At 42.0% G+C, this 12,964-nt stretch overlaps 1 protein-coding gene across 5 annotated transcripts in view; it reads left to right on the top strand.

Annotated features, from left to right (window-relative positions):
- Positions 1 to 12,964, top strand: part of ANKRD6 (ankyrin repeat domain 6) — a 215,981-nt gene that overhangs the window by 196,437 nt on the left and 6,580 nt on the right. For all 5 annotated transcript variants that reach the window (XM_060114597.1, XM_060114600.1, XM_060114598.1 and 2 more), the window contains one exon: positions 12,841 to 12,954. In XM_060114597.1, the coding sequence (XP_059970580.1) occupies positions 12,841 to 12,954 (114 nt within the window). The remainder of the gene's footprint in view (positions 1 to 12,840; positions 12,955 to 12,964) is intronic.

Here is a 12,964-nt window from a genome sequence, read left to right as displayed (position 1 = left end):
GCAAAAGCTCCGAAGTTTCATTAGGTCCCATTTTTTAATTTTTGTTTCTATTTCCATTTCTCTAGGAGGTGAGTCAAAAAGGACCCCGCTGTGATTTATGTCATAGTGTTCTGCCCATGTTCTCCTCTAAGAGCTCGATAGTTTCTGGCCTTATATTTAGGCCTTCAATCCATTCTGAACTTATTTTTGTGTATGATGTTAGGGAGTGTTCTAATCTCATCCTTTTACATGTAGCTATCCAGTTTTCCCAGCACCACTTATTGAAGAGGCTGTCCTTTCTCCACTGTATATTCCTGCCTCCTTTATCAAAGATAAGGTGACCATATGTGCTTGGGTTTATCTCTGGGCTTTCTATCCTGTTCCGCTGATCCATATCTCTGTTTTTGTGCCAGTACCATACTGTCCTGACCACTACAGCTCCGCAGTATAGTCTGAAGTCAGGGAGCCTGATTCCTCCAGCTCCGTTTTTCATTCTCAAGATTGCTTTGGCTATTCGGGGTCCCTTGTGTTCCCATACAAATTGTGAAATTTTTTGTTCGAGTTCTGTGAAAAATGCCAGTGGTAGTTTGATAGGGATTGCACCGAATCCACAGATTGCCCTGGGCAGCAGAGTCATTTTCACAATGTTGATTCTTCCAATCCAGGAACATGGCATATCTCTCCATCTATTTGTATCATCTTTAATTTCTTTCATCAGTGTCCTACAATTTTCTGTATAGAGGTCTTTTGTCTTTATAGGTAGGTTTATTCCTAGATATTTTATTCTTTTTGTTGCAATGATAAATGGGAGTGTTTTCTTGATTTCACTTTCAGATTTTTCATCATTAGTGTATAGGAATGCGAGAGATTTCTGTGCAATAATTTTGTATCCTGCTACTTTACCAACTTCATTGATTAGCTCTAGTAGTTTTCTGGTAGCATCTTTAGGATTCTCTATGTATAGTATCATTCATCTGCAATCAGTGACAGCATTACTTCTTTGTTTCCAATTTGGATTCCTTTTATTTCCTTTTATTCTCTGATTGCTGTGGCTAAACTTCCAAAACTATGTTGAATAAGAGTGGTGAGAGTGGGCAACCTTGTCTTGTTCCTGATCTTTGTGGAAATGCTTTCACTTTTTCACCATTGAGGATGATGTTGGCTGTGGGTTTGTCATAGAAGGCCTTTATACGTTGAGGAAAGTTCCCTCTATGCCTACTTTCTGCAGGATTTTTATCATAAATGGGTGTTGAATTTTGTCAAAACCTTTCTCTGCATCTATTGAGATGATCATATGGTTTTTCTCCTTCAATTTGTTAATATGGTGTATCACGTTGATTGATTTGCGTATATTGAAGAATCCTTGCATTCCTGGAATAAACCCCACTTGATCATGGTGTATGATCCTTTTAATGTGCTGTTGGATTCTGTTTGCTAGTATGTTGTTGAGGATTTTTGCATCTATGTTCATCAGTGATATTGGCCTGTAGTGTTCTTTTTTGTGACATCGTTGTCTGGTTTTGGTATCAGGGTGATGGTGATGGTGGCCTCGTAGAATGAGTTTGGGAGTGTTCCTCCCTCTGCTATATTTTGGAAGAGTTTGAGAAGGATAGGTGTTAGCTCTTCTCCAAATGTTTGATAGAATTCACCTGTGAAGCCATCTGGTCCTGGGCTCTTGTTTGTTGGAAGATTTTTTTTTTAATATCTTTATTGGAGTATAATTGCTTTACAATGGTGTGTTAGTTTCTGCTTTATAACAGAGCGAATCAGTTATACATATAGCTATGTTCCCATATCTCCTCCCTCTTGCGTCTCCCTCCCTATCCCACCCCTCCAGGCAGTCACAAAGCACCGAGCTGATCTCCCCGTGCTATGCGGCTGCTTCCCAGTAACTATCTACCTTACGTTTAGTAGTGTATATTATGTCCATGCCTCTCTCTCCCTTTGTCACAGCTTACCCTTCCCCCCCCCATATCCTCAAGTCCATTCTCTAGTAGGTCTGTGTCTTTATTCCTGTCTTACCCCTAGGTTATTCGTGACATTTTTTCCCTTAAATTCCATATATATGTGTTAGCATACGATATTTGTCTTTCTCTTTCTGACTTACTTTACTCTGTATGACAGACTCTAGGTCTATGCACCTCATTACAAATAGCTCAATTTCGTTTCTTTTTATGGCTGAGTAATATTCCACTGTATATATGTGCCACATCTTCTTTATCCATTCATCCGATGATGGACACTTAGGTTGTTTCCACCTCTGGGCTATTGTAAATAGAGCTGCAATGAACATTTTGGTACACGACTCTTTTTGAATTATGGTTTTCTCAGGGTATATGCCCAGTAGTGGGATTACTGGGTCATATGGTAGTTCTATTTTTAGTTTTTTATGGAAGCCCCATTCTGTTCTCCGTAGTGGCTGTACCAATTCACATTCCCACCAGCAGTGTAAGAGTGTTCCCTTTTTTCTGCACCCTCTCCAGCATTTATTGTTTCTAGATTTTTTGATGATGGCCATTTTGACTGGTGTGAGATGATATCTCATTGTAGTTTTGATTTGCATTTCTCTAATGATTAATGATGTTGAGCATTCTTTCATGTGTTTGCTGGCAGTCTGTTTATCTTCTTTGGAGAGGTGTCTATTTAGGTCTTCTGCCCATTTTTGGATTGGGTTGTTTGTTTTTTTGTTATTGAGCTGCATGAGCTGCTTATAAATTTTGGAGATTAATCCTTTGTCAGTTGCTTCATTTGCAAATATTTTCTCCCATTCTGAGGGTTGTCTTTTGGTCTTGTTTATGGTTTCCTTTGCTGTGCAAAAGCTTTTAAGTTTCATTAGGTCCCATTTGTTGATTTTTGTTTTTATCTCCATTTCTCTAGGAGGTGGGTCCAAAAGGATCTTGCTGTGATTTATGTCATAGAGTTTTCTGCCTATGTTTTCCTCTAACAGTTTGATAGTTTCTGGCCTTACATTTAGATCTTTAATCCATTTTGAGCTTATTTTTGTGTATGGTGTTAGGGAGTGATCTAATCTCATACTTTTACATGTACCTCTCCAGTTTTCCCAGCACCACTTATTGAAGAGGCTGTCCTTTCTCCACTGTACAATCCTGCCTCCCTTATCAAAGATAACGTGACCACATGTGCGTGGGTTTATCTCTGGACTTTCTATCTTGTTCCATTGATCTATCTTTCATTTTTTGTGCCGGTATCATACTGTCTTGATTACTGTAGCTTTGTAGTATAGTCTGAAGTCAGGGAGCCTGATTCTTCCAGCTCCGTTTTTCGTTCTCAAGATTACTTTGGTTATTCGGCATCTTTTGTGTTTCCATACAAATTGTGAAATTTTTTGTCCTAGTTCTGTTGAAAATGCCAGTGGTAGTTTGATAGGGATTGCATTGAATGTGTAGATTGCTTTGGGTAGTAGAGTCATTTTCACAATGTTGATTCTTCCAATCCACGAACATGGTCTATCTCTCCATCTATTTGTATCATCTTTAATTTCTTTCATCAGTGTCTTATAATTTTCTGCATACAGGTCTTTTGTGTCCTTAGGTAGGTTTATTCCTAGATATTTTATTCTTTTTGTTGCAGTGGTAAAGGGGAGTGTTTTCTTGATTTCACTTTCAGATTTTTCATCATTAGTATACAGGAATGCCAGAGATTTCTGTGCATTAATTTTGTATCCTGCTACTTTACCAAATTCATTGATTAGCTCTAGTAGTTTTCTGGTAGCATCTTTAGGATTCTCTATGTATAGTATCATGTCATCTGTGAACAGTCACAGCTTTACTTCTTCTTTTCCAATTTGGATTGCTTTTATTTTCTTTTCTTCTCTGATTGCTGTGGCTAAAAGTTCCAAAAGTATGTTGAATAAGAGTCGTGGGAGTGGGCAACCTTGCCTTGTTCCTGATCTTAGTGGAAATGGTTTCAGTTTTTCACCATTGAGGACGATGTTGGCTGTGGGTTTGTCATATATGGCCTTTATTATGTTGAGGAAATTTCCCTCTGTGCCTACCTACTTTCTGCAGGGTTTTTATCCTAAATGGGTGTTGAATTTTGTTGAAAGCTTTCTCTGCATCTATTGAGATGATCATCTGGTTTTTCTCCTTCAATTTGTTAATATGGTGTATCACGTTGATTGATTTGCGTATATTGAGGAATCCTTGCATTTCTGGAATAAACCCCACTTGATCATGGTGTATGATCCTTTTAATGTGCTGTTGGATTCTGTTTACCATTATTTTGTTGAGGATTTTTGCATCTATGTTCCTCAGTGACATTGGCCTGTAGTTTTCTTTCTTTGTGACATTCTTGTCTGGTTTTGGTATCAAGGTGATGGTGGCCTCGTAGAATGAGTTTGGGAGTGTTCCTCCCTCTGCTATATTTTGGAAGAGTTTGAGAAGGATAGGTGTTAGCTCTTCTCTAAATGCTTGATAGAATTTGCCTGTGAAGCCATCTGGTCCTGGGTGTTTGTTGGAAGATTTTTAATCACAGTTTCAATTTCAGTGCTTGTGATTGGTCTGTTCATATTTTGTATTTATTCCTGATTGAGTCTTAGCAGGTTGTGCATTTCTAAGAATTTGTCTATTTCTTCCAGGTTGTCCATTTTATTGGCATAGAGTTGCTTGTAGTAATCTCTCATGATCCTTTGTATTTCTGCAGTGCCAGTTGTTACTTCTCCTTTTTCATTTCTAATTCTATTGATTTGAGTCTTCTCCCTTTTTTTCTTGATTTGTTTGGCTAATGGTTTATCCATTTTGTTTATCTTCTGAAAGAACCAGCTTTTAGTTTTATTGATCTTTGCTATCGTTTCCTTCATTTCTTTTTCATTTATTTCTGATCTGATCTTTATGATTTCTTTCCTTCTGCTAACTTTCAGGTTTTTTTTTTCCTTCTTTCTCTAATTGCTTTAGGTGCAAGGTTAGCTTGTTTACTCGAGATGTTTCCTGTTTCTTAAGGTAGGATTGTTTTGCTATAAACTTCCCTCTTAGAACTGTTTTTGCTGCATCCCATAGGTTTTGGGTCATCATGTCTCCATTGTCACTTATTTCTAGGTATTTTTTGATTTCCTCTTTGATTTCATCAGTGATCACTTCGTTCTTAAGTAGTTTATTGTTTAGCCTCCATGTGTTTGTATTTTTTAGAGATATTTTCCTGTAATTGATATCTAGTCTCATAGCGTTGTCGTCAGAAAAGATACTTGATACAATTTCAGCTTTCTTAAATTTTCCAAGGCTTGATTTGTGACTCAAGATATGATCTATCCTGGAGAATGTTCCATGAGCACTTGACAAAAAGGTGTATTTTGTTGTTTTTGGATGGAAAATCCTATAAATATCAATTAAGTCAATCATGTTTAATGTAACATGTATAGCTTGTGATTCCTTATTTATTTTCATTTTGGATGATCTGTCCATTGGTGAAAGTGGGGTGTTAAAGTCCCCTACTATGATCGTGTTACTGTCGATTTCCCCTTTTATGGCTGTTAGTATTTGCCTTATGTATTGAGGTGCTCCTGTGTTGGGTGCATAAATATTTACAATTGTTATATCTTCTTCTTGGATTGACCCCTTTATCATTATGTAGTGTCCTTCTTTGTCTCTTGTAATAGTCTTTATTTTAAAGACTATTTTGTCTGATATGAGAATTCCTCCTCCAGCTTTCTTTTGATTTCCATTTGCATGGAGTATCTTTTTCCATCCCCTCACTTTCAGTCTGTATGTGTCTCTAGGTCTGAAGTGGGTCTCTTGTAGACAGCATATATATGGGTCTTGTTTTTGTAACCATTCAGCCAGTCTGTGTCTTTTGGTGGGACCATTTAATCCATTTACGTTTAAGGTAATTATCAATATGTATGTTCCTATTCCCATTTTCTTAATTGTTTTGGGGTTGTTATTGTAGGTCTTTTCCTTCTCTTGTGTTTCTTGCCTAGAGAAGTTCCTTTAGCATTTGTACAGCTGATTTGGTGGTGCTAAACTCTCCCAGCTTTTGCTTGTCTCTAAAGGTTTTAATTTCTCCATCAAATCTGAATGAGATCCTTGCTGGGTAGAGTAATCTTGGTTGTAGGTTTTTCTCCTTCATCACTTTAAATATGTCCTCCACTCCCTTCTGGCTTGCAGAGTTTCTGCTGGAAGATCATCTGTTAACCTTATGGGGATTCTCTTGTGTGTTATTTGTTGTTTTTCCCTTGCTGCTTTTAATATGTTTTTTTCTTATTTAATTTTTGATAGTTTAATATGTGTCTTGGTGTGTTTCTCCTTGGATTTATTCTGTATGGGACTCTCTGTGCTTCCTGGACTTGATTAAGTATTTTCTCTCCCATATTAGGGAAGTTTTCAACTATAATCTCTTCAAGTATTTTCTCAGTCCCTTTCTTTTTCTCTTCTTCTTCTGGGACTCCTGTAATTCGAATGTTGGTGCGTTTAATGTTGTCCCAGAGGTCTCTGAGACTGTCCTCTGTTCTTTTCATTCTTTTTTCTTTATTTTGCTCTGCAGCAGTTATTTCCACTATTTTATCTTCCACCTCACTTATCCGTTCTTCTGCCTCAGTTATTCTGCTATTGATCCCATCTAGAGTATTTTTAATTTCATTTATTGTGTTGTTCATCATTGCCTTTTTCATCTTTAGTTCTTCTAGGTCCTTGTTAAATGTTTCTTGCATTTTGTCTATTCTATTTCCAAGATTTTGGATCATCTTTACTATCATTATTCTGAGTTCTTTTTCAGGTAGACTGCCTATTTCCTCTTCATTTATTAGGTCTGGTGGGTTTTTACCTTGCTCCTTCATCTGCTGTGTGTTTTTCTGTCTTCTCATTTTGCTTATCTTACTGTGTTTGGGGTCTCCTTTTCAGGCTTCAGGTTCATAGTTCCCGTTGTTTTTGTTGTCTGTCCCCAGTGGCTAAAACTGTTTTATTGGGTTGTGTAGGCTTCCTGGTGGAGGGGACTAGTGCCTGTGTTCTGATGGATGAGGCTGGATCTTGTCTTTCTGGTGGGCAGGTCCACGTCTGGTGGTGTGTTTTGGGGTGTCTGTGGATTTATTATGCTTTTAGGCAGCCTCTCTGCTAATGGGTGGGGTTGTGTTCCTGTCTTGCTAGTTGTTTGGCATAGGGTGTCCAGCACTGTAACTTGCTTGTCGTTGAGTGAAGCTGGGTGCTGGCGTTGAGATGGAGATCTCTGGGAGATTTTCGCCGTTTGATATTACGTGGAGCTGGGAGGTCTCTTGTGGACCAGTGTCCTGAAGTTGGCTCTCCCACCTCAGTGGCACAGCACTGACTCCTGGCTGTAGCACCAAGACCCTTTCATCCAGACGGCTCAGAATAAAAGGGAGAAAAAGTAGAAAGAAAGAGGATAAAATAAAATAAAGTTACTAAAATAAAAAATAATGATTAAGAAAAAAAATTTTTTTAAGTAAAAGAAAAAACAAAAACAGATAGATCCCTAGGACAAATGGTGAAAGCAAAGCTATACAGACAAAATCTCACACAGAAGCATACACGTACACACTCACAAAATGAGAAAAAGGGGAAAAAATAATGTATCTTGCTCCCAAAGTCCACCTCCTCAATTTGGGATGATTCGTTGTTTATTCAGGTATTCCACAGATGCAGGGTATATCAAGTTGATTGTGAGGCTTAATCCGCTGCTCCTGAGGCTGCTGGGAGACATTTCCTTTCTCTTCTTTGTTCTCACAGCTCCTGGGGCTCAGCTTTGTATTTGGCCCCGCCTCTGCATGTAGGTCGCCTGAGGGCGTCTGTTCTTAGCTGAGACAGGACGGGGTTAAAGGAGCAGCTGATACGGGGACTCTGGCTTACTCAAGCCGTGGGGAGGGAGGGGTACGGAGTGTGGGGTGAGCTTGCAGTGGCAGAGGCCGGCGTGACGTTGCACCAGCCTGAGGCGCGCTGTGCGTTCTCCCGGGCAAGTTGTCCCTGGATCCCAGGACCCTGGCAGTGGCTGGCTGCACAGGCTCCCCGGAAGGGAGGTGTGGATAGTGACCTGTGCTCGCACACAGGCTTCTTGGTGGCGGCAGCAGCAGCCTTAGCGTCTCATGCCCGTCTCTGGGGTCTGCGCTGTTAGCCGCGGCTCGCGCCCATCTCTGGAGCTCCTTTAAGCGGCGCTCTTAATCCCCTTTCCTCGCGCACCAGGAAACAAAGAGGGAAGAAAAAGTCTCTTGCTTCTTCGGCAGCTCCAGACCTTTTCCCGGACTCCCTCCCGGCTAGCCGTGGCGCACTAGCCCCCTTCAGGCTGTGTTCACGCCGCCAACCCCAGTCCTCTCCCTGCGATCCGACCGAAGCCCGGGCCTCAGCTCGCAGGCCCCGCCCGCCCCAGCGGGCGAGCAGACAAGCCTCTCGGGCTGGTGAGTGCCGGTCGGCCCCGATCCTCTGTGCGGGAATCTCTCCGCTTTGCCCTCCGCACCCCTGTTGCTGCGCTCTCCTCCGCGGCTCTGAAGCTTCAACCCTCCGACACCCGCAGTCTCCGCCCACGAAGGGGCTTCTAGTGTGTGGAAACCTTTCCTCCTTCACGGCTCCCTTCCACTGGTGCAGGTCCCGTCCCAATTCTTTTGTCTCTGTTTTTTGTTTTTTCTTTTGCCCTACCCAGGTACGTGGGGGAGTTTCTTGCCTTTTGGGAGGTCTGAGGTCTTCTGCCAGCGTTCAATGGGTGTTCTATATGAGCAGTTCTCCGTGAAGATATATTTCTTTTTTTTCTTTCTTTTTTTTGTGGTACGCGGGCCTCTCACTGCTGTGGCCTCTCCCGTTGCGGAGCACAGGCTCCAGACGCACAGGCTCAGCGGCCATGGCTCACGGGCCCAGCCGCTCCGCTGCATGTGGGATCTTCCCGGACTGGGGCACGAACCCGTGTCCCCTGCATCGCAGGCGGACTCTCAACCACTGCGCCACCAGGGAAGCCCTGCTTTTTGTTTTTAATCCTAGCCCAGCATCCAGTGAATATTCTGTGCTTTTATGTTATGTGTTAGGTCCCCGTGGTCTCTTTTCATCTAGAGCAGTCCCTGGTTCCTTCTTGCAGTTTCTGTTTTCTTCCATAATATTAACTTTTTAAAGAGTCCAGGCCATTTGTTTTATAGGATGTTTTATATTCTGGATTTGTCTGACAGTTTCTTCATGGTGTTATTTAACTTCTTTCTCTATCCCTGTATTTCTGAAAGTTAGGTCTAGAGCAGTAATCCTCAAAGTGTCATCCCCAAAGCAGCAGCATCAGCATCATTTGGGGACTTGTGGGGAAAAGAATGCAAATTCTTGGGCCTCATTACAAATCTACTGAATTTAACTGTGAATAAAACTCGGGGGGGAGGGGTCTAGCCACCTGTGTTTTAACAGGACCTCCAGGTGATGCTGGTAAAAACCTAAAGTTTGAGACCAATGGTTAAATATTTGCGGCAAGAATACATCATATTTAATTGTGTAAACTTCAAATTGCATCACATCAGAAGAGACAAATGTCAGGATGTCTCATTTGGCTAACCTGGTAACCACCATCTCTTTCCATTGTAAAGGTACACTTTCCCTTTGTAATTAATAAGAAATATGTGACAGATGCAGGTTTTTAAAAGCTTATAAAATAACACACGTTCATTGGGAGAAACATTCCACATTCCACCTACAGAACTATTTTCATAGTGACACTCCCCAGAGATCCCTTCAATTACTGTGAATTTTCCCATAGGTTCTTTCTTTTATAGATATAACCTTACTAATTTTCCCTTTTAAACAAAAATGGGACTATACTGTGCTTTTTTTTGCAGCTTACTTTTTAATTTAGTAGTACATCTTAGACTTGTAGAGCTACGGTGTGCTTTTTTTTTTTTTTTTTTTTTTGCGGTACGCGGGCCTGTCTCTGTTGCGGCCTCTCCCGTTGCGGAGCACAGGCTCCGGACACGCAGGCTCAGCGGCCATGGCTCACGGGCCCAGCCGCTCCTGGGCATGTGGGATCTTCCCGGATCGGGGCACGAAGCCGTGTCCCCTGCATTGGCAGGCAGACTCTCAACCACTGCGCCACCAGGGAAGCCCCGGCGTGCTCTTTAATGGCAGTGTACTGTTTCTATGCAAGGAGATATACACATACTTTTTTTTAAAAACATCTTTATTGGAGTATAATTGCTTTACAATGGTGTGTTAGTTTCTGCTTTATAACAAAGTGAATCAGCCATACATATACATATATCCCCATATCTCTTTCTTCTTGCATCTCCCTCCCTCCACCCTCCCTATCCCACCCCTCTAGGTGGTCACAAAGCACCGAGCGGATATCCCTGTGCTATGCGGCTGCTTCCCACTAGCTATCGGTTTTACATTTGGTAGTGTGTATACGTCCTTGCCACTCTCTCACTTTGTCCCAGCTTACCCTTCCCCCTCCCTGTGTCCTCAAGTCCATTCTCAACATCTGCATCTTTATTCCCGTTGTACCCCTAGGTTCTTCAGAACCATTTTTTTTCTTTAGATTCCATATGTATGTGTTAGCATATATATGTTAGAAAAACATATATTGTTTTTCTCTGTCTGACTTACTTCACTCCGTATGACAGATTCTAGGTCCATCCACCTCACTACAAATAACTCAATTTCATTTCTTTTTATGGCTGAGTAATATTCCATTGTATATATGTGCTATGTCTTCTTTATCCATTCATCTGACGATGGACACTTAGGTTGTTTCCATGTCCTGGCTATAGTAAATTGAGCTGCAGTGAACGTTGTGATAGGTGACTCATTTTGAATTATGGTTTTCTCAGGGTATATGCCCAGTAGTGGGATTGCTGGATCATATGGTAGCTCTATTTTCAGTTTTTTAAGGAACCTCCATACTTTTTCCCATAGTGTCTGTATCAATTTACATTCCCACCAACAGTGCAAGAGGGTCTCCTTTTCTCCACACCCTCTCCAGCATTTCTTATTTGTAGATTTTTTAATGATGGCCATTCTGACTGGTGTGAGGTGATACCTCATTGTAGTTTTGATTTGTATTTCTCTAATGATTAGTATATACATACTTTTGCTTCCTGCTTTTTTTTACTGAATTTTATGAGCACTTTTATGCTCACTTCATGAGCACTTTCCCATGTCCTTGGCTTCATAGTATTCCAGCATATTAATACAACATAATGTATTTAAACATTCCTTTTGTTAAACACTGAAGTTGCTTATAGTTTTTCTCTCAAATAAATGCTGTGAACATTTATGAGCATAAAGTTTTGATTGCTTCTGAGGTTATTTGCTGAGAATTAGGACAATTGGGTCCAAAGTTTAGAGTATGTTTAAGGCTCTTGATAAGTTTTGGCAAGCTACTTAACTGGAAGGTTGTACCGATTTATATCCTACCAGCAGTATCTGAGCCTCCAACTTCTGCCATCATTTAATGTTAGCATTTTTTAAAGTTTTTCCCAATTGATTAAGGACATTTGACTGTTTAGTTTTTACTTCCTTGTTTACTGGTGAAATTTTTAAGGTTGGTTATTTGCATTTCATAGGAAGCCCATTTTAAAAATCTTTGAGCCATAATAGATTAGTTACGACCGTTTTGTAAATAAAACGTCACTTCAGCTAGCTCAAGCCCCGAGAGGAATGCATTAGGTGAGTGCTGGGATGTCTCAAGGACCTCTCTTTGGTTCAAAGAAGGGGACAGATTGGGATGTAGAATCTTAGTCCTAATTCCAGATCTCAGGGGAAGGACTCTGGTCCAGCGTGAGTCAGGTGTGCAGGCCCGGACCAGTCAGCTGTGCCCCAGGAACACATTTGCGTATCCACTTGGGTGCTCTCGGCCGAGCCATTCGTCCATGCAGGGGGCAGGAGGTGGCGGAAAAGGCCAGCCCTAGAAAACAGGCAAAGAGCAGTTCACAGAAAAATGTGAGGGCTGAAGAGACCAAGCAGGAGGTGCTCACCGCATCTGCAGAACTGCTGCTGCTTTTTTATTATGAACATCTGAGTGTGGCGCATCAGCTGTGTCCCCGACAGGAGAGGAAGCTGCCACTGAGCCCTCCGTGGCTGGCTCCCGCTCACAACGGTTCCCTTCTCTGCTTTGGCCCTTCTCAGGCAGTGGGAGTGTGGCCCACTGGGAGAGAGCCCTACAGGAAGTGTCCAGCTGGGGGAGCACAGAGGGGCCCGTGATTGGAAGGTGACAGTCATTTACTCCCTGAAACAGTCCCTTTTTGTTTGTTTGCTTGTTTTGGCCATGCGGCTTGTGGTGCCCGACCAGGGATTGAACCCGCACCCTTGGCAGTGAAAGCGAGGAGTCCTAACCATTGGACTGCCAAGTCCCTTGAAGCAATCCCTTTGAACTCCGTCCACAACCTTCTTCACGTGTGCTTTGACTACTTTCAGTGAAGGGCCAAGAGGATTTGTTCACTGGGAAAGCTGGATGAAAGCCCTGACTATTCGGCTTCTTTCATTTCCTCTTGGGCAGCCACTGACATTTAAAAAGGGAAAGGGGGATTAAAAAAACAATTTTTTAAAGAGGGGAATTGGGGTAGCTCCGTACTCCTTGACATAGTTTTTCCTTGCAGTAACAGTCTTGGCAATAACGTTCTAAGACCCATACAGATTCTCTTTTACCTACCAGGACTGTGTTGGCTCAAGTTGTATATTTACTGTGTATATATAGTCTCTTAAACCCCTCAGGACTTTTAAATGAGAAAAAGAAAGAAGCTTTGGCCTACACAAAAACATGCTCAGGAATTCTGAAAACTCAGAGTTCCATGAATGCCACGGGAAAAGACTGGGCTGAGGAGTGGAGGTGTGCTGACCTTCTGTCTGGCCCTTGCTTTGGTACTCCTGAGCCCGCCTCGGGAGTCAGGATGCCAGGTCCCATCCTTAGATCATCTCAGTCACTCGCCCTTTGCCCATTGAATCCTAGATGCGGGTTCTGGACAAGCTGATGGTTGAGCGACTCTCAGCAGAGAGGACGGAGTGCCTGAGCCGCCTGCAGCAGCACTCGGACTCAGAGAAGCACGAGGGAGAGAAACGGCAGGTGAAAGCCA

Source organism: Mesoplodon densirostris, chromosome 12, assembly GCF_025265405.1.
Source record: "Mesoplodon densirostris isolate mMesDen1 chromosome 12, mMesDen1 primary haplotype, whole genome shotgun sequence".
NCBI lineage: Eukaryota > Metazoa > Chordata > Mammalia > Artiodactyla > Ziphiidae > Mesoplodon > Mesoplodon densirostris.
The sequence above is the reverse complement of the archived record's forward strand: the minus strand, read 5'-3'. Positions and strand labels throughout refer to the sequence as shown.